Raw genomic sequence first — 18,550 nt, 5'->3', positions numbered from 1 at the left:
ACGTCAATGTAGTGATTCGACCTACAGTGCTGCCCTTCATGAAATCAATTCCAACGCCTGTTCTCCAACTGAATAACACTCGCCCACATGCCACTGTTGTAACCCAACATACTCTATAGAGTGTTGACAAGCTGCTGTGTCCTGCTCGGTCTGTCTCCAATCGAGCACATATGGGACAGCGTCGGACGACAGCTCCAGCGTTATCCACAACCATCATTAATCGTCCCTGCGTTGACCGACGAAGTGCAAGAGGAATGGATCTCCCACAAATTGACATCCGGCATCTGTACAACACAACGATGACGCATTTCCAGCTTCTGGCAGTTACACCGGTTATTAATGTGTCAGCATTTCACATTTCCAGTGGCTTCTCTGTCGCTTACATTAATTAACCTGTGATCTTGCAATAATAGTCACTTACATATGTTACCTAGACAACTGTATTTCCGAAATTTCAGTACTCTACATTAATTATTCTTTGGCGTTGCGATCCCCCCCTCCAATAGTGGTCAGTGTATGATATCTGAAACACTGCAGCAAGAGACTAGCTAGTAGTGTTAGGATTCCAGGTCACAAAGACAACATGAAAGGCCGTCCAGAAGAGACATTAAATGTAAGAAAGAAAAAAGTGAGAGCGAGACAGAGTAACCTTAATAACTGAAAATTGAGAAACAAGTCTCAAGTGACTGAAAATTGAGAAACTTTCCGTTGATGTTTGGAAGGAACTACATGGCGCGGACCTTCAATCACAGTAATTGCAAATGGCACACTATGAAATGCAGGCCTTACTAGACACAAAGAAGGTTTCAATTAACTCATTACCAAAACGAAAAAGAATTCATCAATAGTTAACATGTGAATTGAGACCTGCAAGCTCATCAAATGAAAATAAGGAACGGACAATTGTAAAATATAAGTTTAACTATATCAAGAAAATATGATAAAATGGAAATGACCCCGCCTTGTTGCATAAAACAAAGTGTAAATAATGTTTCCACTAATAAAAAAACATTTAAATTAATCCTGAGTACAAAATTAAATTAAAATAAAATTAACAAAAATAAAATAAAATTAACAAGGGATAAGTAAAAATACTGATAAATTAAAAACTGGGCTCAGACTCACTAAACAAAAACGACTGTGTCATGCAGACACAGACATTTTTAGCAATGTAGGTTGGCTACCAGTAAAACTTTTAAAGAAAATCGAATCAACTAAACATAATACAATGATGCCTAAGATCAGCGGATAGTTTCGAATTTTCATACAGTCCACATACTACTGTGCTCTCCAAACAAGTCCAACGTTCGCCAATGCCTGTTATTCTGTAATTCCAATCTGCACGTGGATTATTTACCCGTTAATACGAGATTAAATTCCAGAGCCGTCATCCACCAAATCCGAGTAATGTCCTCCTCGGGCGTATAAGTTGATGGAATTACGCCACCCACATGCTCGAAACGATATTCAATTGTAGCAATTGCTCTAAGCGTCCATGTCGCACATAACTAAATGCGCTTGACCTTTGACGGCCATCCTCCAGCAATCGATGGTAAACGAGTGAGGATTACATACAAATTTAAGACATTTCTTTAAGTATTAAGTTAAGAATTTAGGTTGTTTTCATTACACATATATTTAGTAGTGCCGTATCTACTCTGGGAATTAAAGGTTTTAAGTTCAATCTTTGATTTCTTTTCAAAATGCGTAAAGGACGTCTCGTGCATACACGATCTTAGGCCTCATTTTTAGAGTATATGAGTTTTGATTTTTAACGTTAGCTTAACTGCGTTATGTAACTACATTAATAATATACACGTCCATTAGTATTCCATATAACTTTAGTGACTCTTTTGATCTGTAGTTAATAGAACATTACGTTATAGCCTAGATAAATTTTGTAAAATATTTTAAACAACAATGAGCAAGAAGTGTTTTAGTTGCCGTAGGAAAGTCAGTTCTATGGTTCTGTGCAACTGTTGTGGCAGATGATTACATTGGGGTGAATGTAGTGGCATGGGAATTGGGAAGCAAATGGGTCTCTTCCACGGCATTACAGGCTATGTTCAAGGGATAGGAAAATAGCGGAACAGAAGGGAAGATTAGAGCCCTTCAAGCTGAACTGGATAGTGCTAGGGAGGAACTGATGAGGTTAAGGGAGAGGGAGAAGGGTGAAGACAGGTGGGAAGTGGTAGCAAGGAACAGGGGCCACAGAAAGAGAACGGTATCTGACAGTTTCATCACTGGCACAAACAACAGATTTGCCTTGCTACCTCAGTCAGCTAAGGAAGAGGCTCAAGTAGATGTAAGTGTAGTCAGCAGTCAGCAGGCTTTCACTAGGAAACCAACTGTTGCAAAAAAAGTAGAAAGAAGGAGGAAAGCTCTGTTGTTAGGTAGTAGCCATGGACGAGGTGTGGGCAAGATCTTACCGGAAAAATTAGGTGACAGGTACTAGGTCACAAGTATTTTCAAGCCCAGTGCATGTCTTGGCCAAGTGATAGAGGATGTAGGATCATTGCGCAAGGGTTTTACAAAGCAGGATCATGTTGTGGTAGTGTGTGGAGCGGGAAACAGCATTGATAGGGATCAGAGATCCAATATTGAGTGTGACCTGCTAAAAATAGCATCTGCAACGAACCATGCAAATGTTGGCTTGGTTCCTGCTTTCATGCGGTATGATCGGTCCCAATTGAACAGCTCTGTCAGGAGGGCCAATATGGAACTAGATCAGCTGCTTGGGGTGGTTACTTTGTCAGGCACAGGTTTGGTTCCTGATGATGGTATTGGTCAGTGGGACTTCACAAGACATGGCCTGAATCTCAGAAGGAAAGGGAAGGGTAAACTGGCTGGAATGATAGAAAATTATCTTTAGGGCGGGCACTGAAACTCATAGGAGTACTTTTTTAGGCTATGATCAGTGTCCTACCATCTTACATTGATTGAAATTAGGCTTAGTGAGAAGTTCAAACAGGCAGGTACTAGAGATGTGAAAATATCACAAGATTCTCGTAACAGTACAATGAAAAATAATGTTAGTATGTCACAAGATTTACATAAAAGCAAAGTGAAAATAATGTTAATATATTGCATCAGAGTAGCAGGGGATTAAAAAAACAAAGTAGATGAGTTTCTTGTTTGTTTAGAAGAGATGAGTTTCTTGTTTGTTTAGAAGATGTAGAAACTGAGGATGGAATAAATGTACTATGCCTGCCTGAACATCATATAGTGACAGGTATGGAAATGGTAAATGTAGATGGATATCAGCTTTCAGCACATGCATGTAGAGACACTATGGAGAGAGGAGCACGTTGCCATACATGTTAAAATCTGTCATAGAGTGAAAAATTCGGAAACTAAATTTTTTTGTATAGATCAACAAATAGAAGCACGTGCATGTGAGCTTAAACAAAATAATGGAACTTTTATAATTGTAGCCATTGGGAAATGTTCAACTATTTTTGAAAAACTTGGATTCTTTGTTGTGCTATCTGTTAGAGGAAAGCAAATTATTGTTTATGGGAATTTCAATGTAGATGTTCTGAAAGAGTCTGATAGAAAGCTTGACCTTGAAATATTACCTGGTTCTTTCAATTAGATATCAGTTATTGATTTTACTACTTGGGCGGTACAGGAAAGCTGCACACAGATAGATAATGTTTTCATAGACCAAGATAAATTTAATCAAATAAAAACTTTCCCTGTTAAGAATGGTCTGCCTGATCATGATGCACATTTAGTTACATTATATGAAATAGTTACATACAGTAATGCAAAACAGTACTCCAAAATAGAACGTTCAATTAACAATTTAACAGTTCAAAATTTTAGGGAAAGCTTGCAACAGCTAGACTGGGATAAGGTGTACAGAGAACATGATGCTAATTTAAATTTAACCTATTTCTTGATACCTTATGAGTATATTTGAAAACAGTTTCCCTAAGAAAACAGTGAAATATAATTGCAAGAAACCATGTAAAAGCCATGGCTTACTAGAGGGATAAAAATATCTTGCAAACAGAAAAGGGAAATGTATCATATAGCTAGGAGGAGTAATGATCCTGAAACAGTGGAACATTATAAAAACTACTGCACTTTATTAAGAAAAATTATCAAAAAGTCCAGAAGTATGTGCGTTATGTCTGAGATTAGCACATCTGATAATAAAATTAAAACAATTTGGAATATTGATGAAAGGGAAGCAGGGCAACTGAGAGCACAGGAAGACTGTATTTCTACCAAACAAAATGAATAGTTTGTTAACAAGAAGTCAGTAGTAGAAAACATTTTTAATAGTCATTTTTTAAGTGTTGTAGAGAAAATAGGATCCAGCTATTCATTAGAAAATGCAAGGCAGTATATGGAAGAGGAAATATCCATGCAATTTGATTAAATTAAAATTCAACTCGCCTCTCCTACTGAAATTAGGAAAATAATAAATTCACTCTAAAGTAAAAGCTCACACAGAATTGATGTCATTTCCAGCAGAGTACTAAAAGCCTGTTCCCAACAAATAAGTAGGATTCTCAGCCACATATGTAGTAGCTCACTGAAACAGGGCATTTTTCCAGACAGACTGAAATATGTTATTGTTAAACCATTGCATAAACAAGGGGATAGATCTAATGCTAACAACTACCACCCAGTCTCACTTCTGACAGCTTTATCCAAAATCGTTGAAGAAGTAATTAATTCATGAGCAGCATCACATATTTGTAAAAATGAAGTACTAACAAAATGTCAGTTCGGTTTTCAGAAAGGCTATTAAAAAGAAAATGCTAAAGTGCTTTCACTGATCAAATATTAGATGCACTGAATAACCAAACATTACCCATTGGGATATTCTGTGATCTCTCAAAGGCTTTTGAGTGTGTGAATTGGATAAGTTTAAGTATTGTGGTGTGAGTGGGACAGTGCACAAATGGTTTAATTCATACTAAACTGGAAGAATGCAGAAGGTTGAAATTAAAAGTACAGATAGTCTGCAAAAGCCACCAGAGTCCTCTAACTGGGGAGGTATCAAGAATGGTGTCCCACAGGTTTCAGTCTTGGGTCCCTTATTGTTCTTATTATATATTAACGACTTGCCACTCTATATTCATGAAGATGCGAAGCTAATTCTTTCTGCTGATGATACAAGTATAGTAACCATACCCAACAAGCAAGAATTAGCTGAGGAAATTGCAAATAATGTCTTTCAGAAAATTATTAAGTTGTTCTCTGCAAATGGATTCTCACAAAATTTTGAGAAAACACAGTTTATACAATTCTGTACAGTAAATGGCATAACACCAATGATAAATATAGACTATGAACAGAAGTCTGTTGCTAAGGCAAAATACTCAAAATTTATCAAAATGTCTGGGTACATTGATGAGAAATTGAATTGGAAGAAACACATCAATGATCTGCTGAAATGATTAGGTTCAGTTACTTATGCAATTAGGGTTTGGTGATAAACATATCAGTAAATTATCCTAGTATGCCTATTTTCATTCACTGCTTTTATATGGCATCATATTTTGGGGCAACTCGTCATTAAGAGAGAAAGTGTTCATAGCACAAAAGCATGTAATCAGAATAATAGCTGGATCCCACCCAAGATCACCTTGCAGACATTTATTTAAGGAACTCAGGATATTCATAGTACCTTTGCAATACATACATACATACATACATACATACATATATATATATATATATACGAAATTTGTCATTAATACCCCATCCCAATCTAGAAGTAACAGAAAAATGCACAAGCTACAACACTAAAAGAAATGATCGTCTTCACTATTCTGGATTAAATCTCACTTTGCCACAAAAATCTTTGGTCATTTGTAAAATAGTATTAAAAGTCTGACAGATAGCTAACTAACATTTAAAAGCAATTTAAAAGACTTTCTGAATGACAGGTCCTTCTACTCAATAGATGAATTCTTAGATATGAAATAAGCAGTAACTGTAAAAAAAAAGAATAATAATATTGTGTAAAGAAAACTGATGTTAAAGTGACACATTCCATATCATTACGAAATGTCGTATTCTTTATCTACGGAACAAGGATTAATGTACGTATGAGCTGGTGGGGGCCATCATTACATCAGTGTGGCAGAACGCGCAGGTGCACCCTGGCGAGAGGCAAGGCAAGCCATTGCTTAGCTAAAAGCTACATTCAATGATATTATTTTGCTCTTTCGATTATATATTGATACGGTGTGGATAAGAAAGTGACGTCACTGCAGTTATCGATATAGGTTCGATTACTTTCCTGTAAAACACAGTAAGTTAGTTGTAAAAACGATCGGTATTGTAGTTGTAAATTGTTGTAGCTGTTTTGGGAAAGAACCAGAGCTCTAAGCCGTAATAGAAAGCACTGAAGCTCAAATAGTTATAGGTGTAGAAAGCTGGCTAAAGCCGGAAATAAGTTCAACAGAAATTTTCCTAACGATCTAACAGTATTCAGAAAGGATAGAAAGGTGGGAGACACCACGATCTGCAAGTTTGTTCTCCAGTGTGTTGTAACAGATAGAAAGTATCGGATAGACCGTCAGTGACAGAGCACCTCATCTTTCTGCTGCTAAAAAGGCGAGCACACCATTCGTTTGTTGTATATTTTTATGAGCTTCCAGCAGGAGCGACTTATTTATTTACAGGTACCTGTGTAGTTACTAGATTATTTTTATAATTTCTTGTGTGGTCAAGTGCTTACTAGGCTCAAGCTTTTATTTTAATACCAGTGTAGCATACCGTACCGCCATTGCTATCGACCCTCATATTGTACAGTCTTTTGTTTGTTTTGGTTAGTATAGCTTAGTTTCGGATAGACTGTTAGTGACAGAACACCTTGTGTTCCTGCTGCTTAGAAGGCGAGTACACTGTTCATTTGTTGTATATTTTTAGGAGCTTGAAACAGGAGCGACTGCAGTAATGGGTAGGTACTGTAATTGCTGTGTACAGATGCGAGCTGAGTTGGCGACCCTTCGCCCACAGCTCCAGGCTGCATTGGCTTCTGTCACACAGCTTGAGGCTGCTGCCAAGGGGCATCACTGTTGGGGGTCGGACATGGGGATGCGAGAGATGTTGAGCATGTCCCATGTGTTCCCCATTCGGTCCGCTGCTGTGGCTTCCCCGAGTACTGCCTGAACTGAGGTTGACCCCACACCCGTGGTGGAGGGGGAGATCATTCCAAAGTCTGGCAGGCAGCAAAAAACTTTCTGAGGGGCCGATCGTAGGGTCTCCTCGGTTTGCTTGGCGAACAGGTTTTGGGCATTATCTGTGGCTGACGATGTCTCTGAGCCGGATGCAATCGTCCACCCTGTTCCAGAGGAAGCTTCTTGGCCTGTAAGGTCTGGGCATTCACAGAGGGTGGATTTGCTTGTAGTTGGGAGCTCCAATGTCAGGTGCATAATGGGGACCCTTAGGAACATGGCTGTCAAGTATGGGAAGGAAGCCAGTGTGCACTCAGTGTGCACACCAGGGGGAGTCATTCTGGATGTGGAAAGGCTCCTTCCAGATGCCATGAAGAGTACAGGGTGCATCCAACTTCTGGTGGTGGCTCATGTCGGTACCAATGACGTATATCCCATTGGATCGGAGGAGATTCTGTCTGGATTTGGGCAGCTAGCAGAAATGGTGAAGACTGCCAGTCTTGCTTGCGATATGAAGGCGGAGCTCACCATCTGCAGCATTGTCAATAGAACCGACTGTGGTCCTTTGGTGCAGAGCCAAATGGAAGGGCTGAATCAGAGGCTCAAGCAGTTCTGTGACCGTGTAGGCTGCAGATTCCTTGACTTGCGCCATCGGGTATGGGTTTCCAGGTTCCGCTTAGAGTCCAATACACACGGGAAGCAGCTACACGGGCAGCGGGGGCTGTGCGGAAGGGACTGGGTGGTTTTTTTACGTTAGAGGGCGTCAGGAAACCACAGAATGGGCGTCCATCTAAAAGGGGGCAGGTAAAACACAGTAAGTTAGTTGTAAAAACGATCTGTATTGTAGTTGTAAATTGTCGTAGCTGTTTTGGGAAAGAACCAGAGCTCTAAGCCGTAATAGAAAGCACTGAAGCTCAAATAGTTATAGGTGTAGAAAGCTGGCTAAAGCCGGAAATAAGTTCAACAGAAATTTTCCTAACGATCTAACAGTATTCACAAAGGATAGATTAAATGGAATTGGTGGTGGAGTATTTATTGCTGTCAGAAGTAGTTTGCCTTGTAGTGGAATTGGATAGTTCCTGCGAAATAGTATGGGTAGAAGTTATATCTGAAAATCGGATTAAACCATTAATTGGATCGTTTTACCGACCCCCCTCAGTAGATATAGTTGCTGAGCAGTTCAAAGAAAACTTGAGTCTCATATCAAATAGGTACTCCACTCATACAATTATAGTCGGTGGTGACTTTAATCTGCCCTCGATATGCTGGAAAAATTATACGTTTAAAGGTGGCGGCAGGCATAAAACGCCATCCGAAATGGAACGGAATGTTTTCTAAGAAAATTATTTTGAAGAATTAGTTCATGAGCCCACGCAGAGCGTAAATGGTTGCGAAAGCGTACTTGACCTCTTAGCAACAAATAATCTTGGACAAATAGTGAGTATTGTGACGAATACAGGGATCAGCGACTACAAGGCAGTAGCTGCTAGGCTGAATACCGTAACTCCTACAACCATCAAAAAGATACGCAAAGTATATCTATTTAAAAAAGCTGATAAAAATACTCTTAACGCCTTTTTAAGAGAGAGTCTGCACTCCTCCCGATATGATCATGTACGCGTAGAAAAGTTTTGGAATGATTTCAGAGAGGTAGTATCCACAGCAATTGAGACATATATATATCAAATAAATAAATAAGTGATGGTACTGATCCCCCATGGTGCACAAAACTGGTCAGCGGAAGCAGCGAAAAAAGTACGTCAATTTTAAAAGAACGCAAACCCCCAAGACTGGCAAAGTCTTGCAGAAGTTCGAAATATAGCGCGTACTTCAGTGAGAGATGCTTTCAATAATTTCCACAACGAAACTCTGTCTCGAAATGTGGCAGAAAACCGAAAGAGATTCTGGTCATAAATAAAGCACACCAGTGACAAGGCGCAATCAATACCTCCACTTCGCGATAACAACGGTGAAGTCACTGATGACAGTGCCAATAAAGCAAAGTTATTAAACACAAGTTTACGAAAATCCTTCACCAAAGAAGACGAAGTAAACATTCCTGAATTCCAATCGAGAAGAAATTCCAAGATGAGAAACATAGAAATAGATATCCTCGGCGTCGCAAAGCAGCTTAAATCACTTAATAAAAGCAAGGCTTCCGGTCGGATTGTATACCAGTCAGGTTCCTCTCAGAGTATGCTGATACAATAGGTCTATATTTAGCAATTATATACAACCGCTCGCTCACAGAAAGATTCGTACCTAAAGACTGAAAAATTGCTCAAGACACACCAACACCCAAAAAGGGAAGTAGGAGTAATCCATTGAATTACAGGCCCATATCATTAACGTCGATTTGCAGTAGTTCTGAACATATACTGTATTCGAAAATTATGAAGTACCTCGAAGAAAACGATTTATTGACATTTAGTCAGCACGGATTCAGAAAATATCGTTCTTTCGAAACGCAACTATCACTTTATACTCATGAAGTAATGTGTGCTATCGACGGGGGATGTGGAATTGATCCCATATTTTTAGATTTACAGAAGGCTTTCGACACCGTTTGTAACACCAATATCGATTGTAAGTAGTTTATACTGTATAATTATGTGTATGTAACTATGAAGTGGTTGTTCTTTACTAATGAACGTCATTGATTTGTCAGAGAGAAAGTGGAAGTTTGTAATATATGTATTATGGAAACGAAAATAATGTTTAAAAGTAATGAAACTTTATAAAATATGTATGTTCAGAAAGAGAAATTGTACTTTAAAAACTAGTTCATGCATTTTATAGTATAAAAGTTGTAGGGAACCCCCTCCGCTACGGAAGTGGCCTGGCACCCGTTAAAAGGTGGTTTTGGCGGTCGATCTGGGCGGCTACTGGGTGACCATGCTACGCAGTCAGTGGCTAGCCGTTGTATGGTTAACATCGAGGGTGCCGATGAGGCATTTGAAAGGCAATTTATATTGAAATTGCCTCGGATGTGGTTTCGGCTGTCGTATGGTGCTCTTGTCATTATGGAATGGCTCTAAAACGAGGATAATACGTCGCGAAGATGAATTTATAAAGGAAGTTCAACATCAAGACCAGATAGCCACCACGTGCTTCCCACCACTATTGCGCCACTGCTTCGCCAACTTCAGGAACTCAGATATGTATCACAGTATGAACCAGTATGTGTATGTGAGTGGTTTTCAATAATAATTCCAGTGATATAAACATGTGTTTGAACCTTAAAATAGTTCTGATCATGAAATCAATGCAGGATCCCATCCTAAATGGGCAGAAACGAGTATCCTGTTTCTAACCAATTAATGGTTTGCTTCTGTACTAAATGTGCTAAAGTTCAGTGCCAAAGTGTGTAGCGTTACCATAAAACTACCTGTTTCACAGGTAATGGATAAGGCACACAGATGGAACCTATATGAAAAGTAGTTTTACTTTGATTATTACCATGAACTATTTCCTGAAGATAATTGGACTTAATATTTGAATTACTTGCTTTGAAGTATGAGCATATAAATTACTTCAAGTGGGATTAGAAATCTATATTGGCAAATTGCAATTTGTTTCTGAAATAGTCACAGAATTTGCCTGGTCTACAGTTTCAGTTTATGGGTTCCCACTATATTCTTTTCTATTACCAGAAAGGTAAACTAAATATTGGTTTTGCTAAAGTCATCTGAAGCATTTCCATAAAAGTATGAGTATAAAAAGTGTCTGTGTAATGTTATTTAACCTCATTTGTGGTGTCTGTATGCTGGTTAAACCAGGACTCTTGTCATGGCCAAATTTAGTCTCGTGAGGTCTTTGGTAACATCCTAATGCTAAGTTAGCTATTGATTGCAACAGTAATTATTATTACTACGAGTGAAATAACTTCTAAATATCCTATTATTGCTGATTTGTGTAAATAGTAACTACTGATACCCACTACTCTGTTCATCCGGTAGTTGTGTGTATTCATTGCACAATTTAAAAGGAGAATTAATGAAAGTCAATTTAGTAACTCATATTTATTTTTCTTAAAACAAAATGTTCAAATTATGATGCATAATTAGGCTGGCAACCGTTTGTTATTTCATTCACGTGAACTTCACTACCTTCAAAATAAAGCCTTTCAGTTTTCTATTAACTGCCATATATACGAAATTACTGTTCGATACCCTCTACCAATTAGGTTAACTCACGGTCAAACATCAAATTCCTCCCAGAGGATTGCAGGCGAGTGTTACATTTGGCGCTAACTTGCAACTGTCCTGTCATACATTCCTCACAAGCGTCTTCTAACCAAACTGCGTGCCTATGGAATATCGCCTCAGTCGTGGGACTGGATTCGTGATTTCCTATCAGAAAGGTCACAGTTCGTAGTAATACACGGAAAGTTATCGAATAAAACAGAAATAATATAAGGCGTTCTCCAAGCAAGAGTTATAGGTCTTCTATTGTTCCTGATACATAATAACGACATGGGAGACAGGCTCAGTAGCCGTCGTGGATTGTTTGCAGATGATGCTGTCATTTACCGTCTTGTAAAATCAGCAGATGACCAAAAGGAATTGCAAAGTGCTTTAGATAAGATATCTGTATGGTGCAAAAATTGGCAATTGACCCTGAATAAAGAAAAGTGTGAAGTTATTCACATGAGTACTAAAAGAAATTCGCTAAATTTCGATTACGCGATAAGTCACACACAGCTGAAGGCTGTAAATTCAACTAAATACTTAGGGACTAGAATTACAAATACCCTAAATTTGAACGATCAGATGGATAATGTTGTGAGTAGAGCCAAACAAAGACTGTGATTCATTGGCAGAACACTTAGACCGTGCAACAGGTCTTCTAAAGAGACTGCTTACACCACGCTTGTCCGCCATATTCTGGACTATTGCTGTGCGGTGTGGGATCCGCATCATATGGGACTGCAGGATGACATCGAAAAAGTACAAAGAAGGGCAGCTGGTTTTGTATTGTCGCGAAGTAGGGGCGATAGTGCCACAGACATGATACGTGAATTGGAGTGGCAATCATTAAAACAAAGGCATTTTTCCTTGCGACGGGATCTTCTCACGAAATTTCAATCACCAGTTTTCTCCACCGATTGCGAAAACGTTCTGTTGGCATCTACATAGGGAGGAATGATCATCACGGTAAAATAAGAGCCGCGCGGGATTATCCGAGCGGTCTAAGGCACTGCAGTCATGGACTGTGCGACTGGTCCCGGCGGAGGTCCGAGTCCTCCCTCGGGTATGGATGTGTGTGTTTGGCCTTAGGATAATTTAGGATAAGTAGTGTGTAAGCTTAGGGACTGATGACCTTAGCAGTTAAGTCCCATAAGATTTCACACACATTTGAACACTTTTTTTTGGTAAAATAAGATATATCAGGAAAAAAATTTCAGTGCTCCATTCTCCCGCACGTCGTTCGAGAGTGGAACGGTAGAGAGACAGCTTGAAGGTGGTTCGTTGAACCCTCTGCCAGGCACTTTATTGTGAATAGCAGAGTAATCACGTAAATGTAAATGTAGAAACAACGAACATGTTTCTCTCAGCGAAAGACCAGTTTGGTGATACCGTCACTGTTGAATGTTTGACTTTTTGATGGAGCCACAACCTCACCTCTGCTTACAGCGCTTTCTTACTATCAAAGTGAAGTCAACGAAAGTGATCTTTATGTTTTGAGAACTGATCAAAACCGGATGGGGTGAAATCGCAACTGTCCAGGCGATCGTCGGTGGCAGTCAATCCAAGGCGTGGTGTTGTTGCTGATGTCGTATCGCCCGTGTGTGGCTTGGTATTGACATGCTGAAGGAGGGAGTGCACCGTGTGCGGACGAATTCGTCGAATTCGAAACTCGATTTCAGCAAGCTGTTTCTCACGCACCAGCATAATTACTTTACACACAGTCGTGTTACAAGCTACAGTTCGGAGACCTTTAGCGGCAGGAAGGTGCAAATATGTGGACATGAAGATTAACAATGTAAAATGTTAATAACGATTGTTTTATTTAAAAAAAGCTTTAAGGGTCTTCGCATAAGGAATTCGGAGTTATTGCTTTTCAGTCCGCCATCGTATTTGTATACATGTATTGTACGAATATCTAGATATCATTCTGTACAGGCAACATGCATGTCTTTATATACAGTTATACATGAGGATTCTGTGTACTTTTATTTCGAACTTATCGCTGTAAATAGCAACAGTTTCGTTGAACGCTAGTTTTCCGTGAGAGGGTAGAAGTGTAATTCATCATGTTGCGATTTTTCCTCGAATTTGACATCGTATTTATCAAAACACAGAATATGAAACACATCAATACCGGAAAAGAAAAGGAAAAGAATCTGTCGCTGTGTATTAAGAAAATGAAACAGACATTGCTACTCTCTTGTACAGAAGTTAGTTACGAGGCACTGTAAAAAAGTAAAGGTCATTTCCTTATATTTAAATATTGGCAGCTCAGACGAAATACAAACCAATGCAGTGCACTCTATTAATTTTTAGCCAAGATGCATAAATAATTCTTTGAATTCAGTAGTCGGCTGGTTGTCGATTAAAGTAAACAATGTCTTCGGAGTCCTGCCAGTTGCGATGTGAGTGCTGTAATTTTTATTTTAGTGATCAGAGGGATCTACAGCAACTCAGTTTTATCGAGAACTGTGCCTAGTTTGTAGGCCTACACTAAAGAATGAAGGATTGTTAGGCAATTGTGTGGGGACTATCAAACTGGATGTATGAAAGTGTATGACGAAGAGCAAAGTCGCAGGTACAGTAGACAGACATATAAAATCGTGATTTCGGTTGATTCGTGGAACGTAGGTAAACAATACAGCTGCCATGTACTGGGAAATTCTCGCCGATTGTGTAGCACCATTCAAATTCAACGGCGCCGGAATGAGGCCAGGGATAGTATTCCACGTCAGCAAACGTCTACATACCATAACCCGAACCATGCATCAGAAAGGATAAAAGTCAGCCTTTCGATTAGAAAATTTTGAATCACCCACCCTACAATCCCTGACTATGCAGGCAGCGCCAGTAGCCCTTGCTTATGTTTGTAACAATTTCTAGACGGACAAGAGTTTGAAGATGACGAGAAACTGAAGGCTACGTGTATCAACTGGTTCAGTTTCCTGGCTAATTGTATCTATGTAGTGAGTCTCATGGAGCTGTTGCAACGTACTTAAAAGTGAACGACGATTACGTTGAAGAGGGAACCCCAACATTTGTGCGAAACTAAACTCACCAAAAAGGCTTTCACTATCGAATATATTTTTTATGGCTGAACAATCCGACTGATTATGAAGTCCCACTTACCACAAAACTCATGAAGGATATTCGATTGTTAGCCACTTCTAATAAAGACAACAAAACTAAAGTAAATTATGTGAGGATGCGTTTAAAGTGCAGAAGAATAAGAAGTAAACGTTTCAACTTCTCAAAATCCTACCCGAACGAACCTGGAAGGAAACCACACTTTACCTACAGGATAAAAGACAATTACGTGCAATTTAGACTCTCACAAATGGCGCTATAACAACACACTTTTATTTTCTGCAAAACTGATTTGGAAATAATTAACAAACAAATAAAAATCTTAGATCTGTGAAATATGGCACTATCACAATCAAGATGGCAAATGTTTAGAGAAAGACGGTTGTTACTAGACATTATTGTCACATTGATGGACATGTACAATATGTATATAACTGAGGAGTAAGATAAACGACAGAAAACTGTCAATTTATACAAGCATACAGCAAAATCGAAACAGAATCGATGAAAACATCATCTCTCCTGCTAGATCATGAGGATACTGACTTAATACGCACAATAAAGAAAATGCTAATTGTCTAACTGACACATTGTATTTCATGTGTCGACGCTCAGGAAACTATTCATAGATGAATGCATGTCAAAACCTATAATGTGAGCTTCAAACCACTAGAAGTTTCAGTGAAAAGAAATTCATATGTCGCTAACTAAGGATGGACGTGTTGAAACATTGTACAGGAATGTTAAGGGATTGATATTGTACCACGTGGAAGATAATGTAATTGAATTAGAGCTCGTTTTCAATCCTGTTGCAGGCTTCCTGAGCACAGGTGACGAGGTTGTTCCTGGCAACGCGGGACTCAAGGACCAGCAGCTGGGGCTCTCCTGGGTGCAGAGGAACATCGCCAGCTTCGGCGGGGATCCACAACTTGTGACGCTCTTTGGTCAGAGCGCTGGAGGGGTTTCTGTTTCACTTCATCTCACGTCGCCTGCGTCTGCAGGTTAGTACTTACTTCCAGAGATCAGTTTGAGCTACTGACAGTATATATGGGACACTCAAATGAAAACGAGACGCATGGGAAAAAAGTAAATAAACTGATTATTGTTTCAAGCAATTCACCATAACTGTTAATAGTTTCATCGCACTGCGAATGTTCGTGGTTGCCTCCTATAATGAATCCAGTTCCGTCGGATCTTTTGCTGGTTTACGGAAAAGCGGCGACACCCTCAACTTTTTTTACCACGTTTATAATATGTAACCATGTTTGTGAATATGTACTATTTTTGCTGGTTGTCCAGCACAGTTTTTCCGTAAATATAATTTTCCGTTGATACATTGATATATTCTCAAACTTAGATCTTACATTATGAAAATTAGTTGGCAAATAAGAGAAACTGCCCTACAGGGGGAAGAATCAACAAGGATCGACAGCATGAGGATGATTAGAGACTAGATTAGATTTACTTTCATTGATCCGTAGTGAGGAGGTCCTCCAGGGCGTAGAACATCTCCGAAAAACAATGATACATGACAAATATTTACAACTAAAGCAAATAAGACAATGTACCTTCCACAGATCTCAAGAGAAATGATCGTAACTTTTTTTAGTGAACACTATATGAAAAGATCATTTTACAACACTCATTTACTAAGATCGTATTAATGCACTGAATTAAAAAGAAAGTTTTTTTTTATTTATAAGGTAATAAAGATTCAATAGAACTACTACAATACTTATTTACAATGAACACATTACTGCACTGAAATGGTGCAGAAGTTAGATTGTACTCTCTCTCTCTCTACTGGTTCTACTGAGAAGTTCCTCAATGGAGCAGAAGGAGTTGGCCACCAATAAATCCTTTAGGCTTCTCTTAAACTGAATTTCATTGGTTGTTAGGCTTTTTATGGTTATTGAAGTTATTGAAAATATGTGTTCCTGAATAATTCACACACTTTTGTACAAGAGTGACTTTAAATCCTTGTGAAGATTATTCTTATTTCTAGTATTGATTCCATGAACCGAGCTGTTGGTTTGAATAAGTGATATTCTTTTAACGACAAATTTCATTAAGGAATAAATACATTGGGAAGCAGTAGTTAGTATCGCTAGTTAAAACAGGCCTCTGCAGAATGTTCTTGAGTTCACACCACATATTACTCTTATTGTACGTTTTTGTGACCAAAACATTTTAGCTTGGCTTGATGAATTACCTCAAAATACAATCCCATATGACATTATGGAGTGAAATTATGCATAGTATGCCAGCTTTTTCATTTTTATATCTCTTATGTCTCACAGAATTCGCATTGCAAATAGAGATTTGTTTGGACGCTTCAGCAGTTCTGTCGTCTGCTTCTCCCAGTTGAATTTATTATCAAGCTATAATCCCAAGAATTTAACACTGTCCACTTCTTCTATCTGATGTCATCATATGTTAGGCTTATACTCGTGGGACACTCCTTGCAAGTTCTGAACTGGATGTAGTGTGTTTTTTCAAAGTTTAGTGACAAAGAATTGGCTAGGAACCAGTGATTAATGTCCACAAATATTTTATTAGCCGTTCTTTCTAAGGCTACACTTGATTTGCTGTTAATTGCAGTGTTTGTATCATCGACAAACAAAACATAATTGGCATCAGGTAATGTTACTGATAAAAGGTCATTGATGTACACGAGAAAAAGTAAAGGCCCTAAGATGGAATGTTGTGGGACCCCACATGTAATTAGTTCCCAGTTGGATGATGCCTGATAGCTTAATACTTGTCTACTTTCTAATAACACCCTATGTTTCCTCCAAGAGATATAAGATTTGAACCATTTTGCAGCGTTTCCTGTCACACCATAATATTCTAATTTACTTAAAAGGATATTGTGATTTACACATTCAAACGCCTTTGGTTCAAATGGCTCTGAGCACTATGGGACTTAACTGCTGACGTCATCAGTCCCCTAGAACGTAGAACGACTTAAACCTAACTAACCTAAGTACATCACACACATCCATGCCCGAGGCAGGATTCGAACCTGCGACTGTAGCGGTCGCGCGGTTCCAGACTGTAGCGCTTAGAACCGCTCGCCCATCAAATGCCTTTGACAGAAAACAAAATGTACCAGTTGCCTGCAATTTTTTTGTAGTCAATTAAGTACATTTTCACTGTAAGTGTAGGTAGCCTTCTCAATAACAGAACCCTTTAGAAATCTGAACTGCGACATTGACAGTACATTATTTGTGATAGGATGATTATAAAGTCTATTATAATTACCTTTTCTAAAATTTTTGAGGATGATGGCAAAATTGAAATTGGACTGAAATTTTACGCTATTTCTTTTTCTCCCTTCATAAACAGTGGCTTAACTACAGCATATTTCAACCATTCAGGAAATATTCCACGGGTAAACGACTGTTTACACAGATAGCTTAATATGTTAGTTAGCTCAGAATCACATTCTTTAATTAACTTTGTTGGCAGTTCATCATACCCACTACATGTTTTTGATTTTAAACATTTTATGATGGATATTACTTCTGCTGGGGTAGTGAGGGTCAGATTCATATTACGGAAGTTACTTGAAATGTCTGGTCTGAGGTATCCCATGACAGCATCTACAGAACCTGACAACCCCATCTTTTTTGTTAAAAAGTTCTGCAACACTATACACAACTGTCACCAATTTATCATTTACTCTTAATGCTATTTGCCCCTCTTCATGTCTGGTTCTACTGTTCTCCTCCTTCACTATATCCCATATTGTCTTTATTTTCTTATCTGATATGACTATCTTTTCCTTGTAATATATTTGCTTTGATGTCCATATTACAGTCTTTAATACTTTGCAGTATTTCTTGTAATGTGCTGTAGCATCAACATCAGAACTCTTTTGGAATGACAGATACAGTTTTCTTTTTGTTTTACAAGATACCTCTATTCACTGAGTTATCCATGGCTTCTTTGTAGACGTTGCCCTAGCCTGGGTTAGTTGAGGGGGAAAACAGTGTTCAGATAAGGTAAGCATTTTATTAGCAAAAGTGTTATATTTTTCATTCATGCTATGAGCTCTGTAAACATCACTCCAGTGAATGTCTCTGAGGAGTGTCCAAAAAAATCAATATTTGGCTTATTGATTAC

The 18,550-nt window shown here is 38.6% G+C and overlaps 1 protein-coding gene across 1 annotated transcript in view; it reads left to right on the top strand.

The window, feature by feature from the left end:
• LOC126175418 (acetylcholinesterase-like) overlaps positions 1–18,550 on the top strand; it is a 131,840-nt gene that overhangs the window by 37,829 nt on the left and 75,461 nt on the right. The window contains exon 4 of the mRNA XM_049922217.1: positions 15,238–15,423. Within this exon, the coding sequence (XP_049778174.1) occupies positions 15,238–15,423 (186 nt within the window). The remainder of the gene's footprint in view (positions 1–15,237; positions 15,424–18,550) is intronic.

Source organism: Schistocerca cancellata, chromosome 3 (genome assembly GCF_023864275.1).
Source record: "Schistocerca cancellata isolate TAMUIC-IGC-003103 chromosome 3, iqSchCanc2.1, whole genome shotgun sequence".
Classification (NCBI taxonomy): Eukaryota; Metazoa; Arthropoda; class Insecta; order Orthoptera; family Acrididae; genus Schistocerca; species Schistocerca cancellata.
The sequence above is the reverse complement of the archived record's forward strand: the minus strand, read 5'-3'. Positions and strand labels throughout refer to the sequence as shown.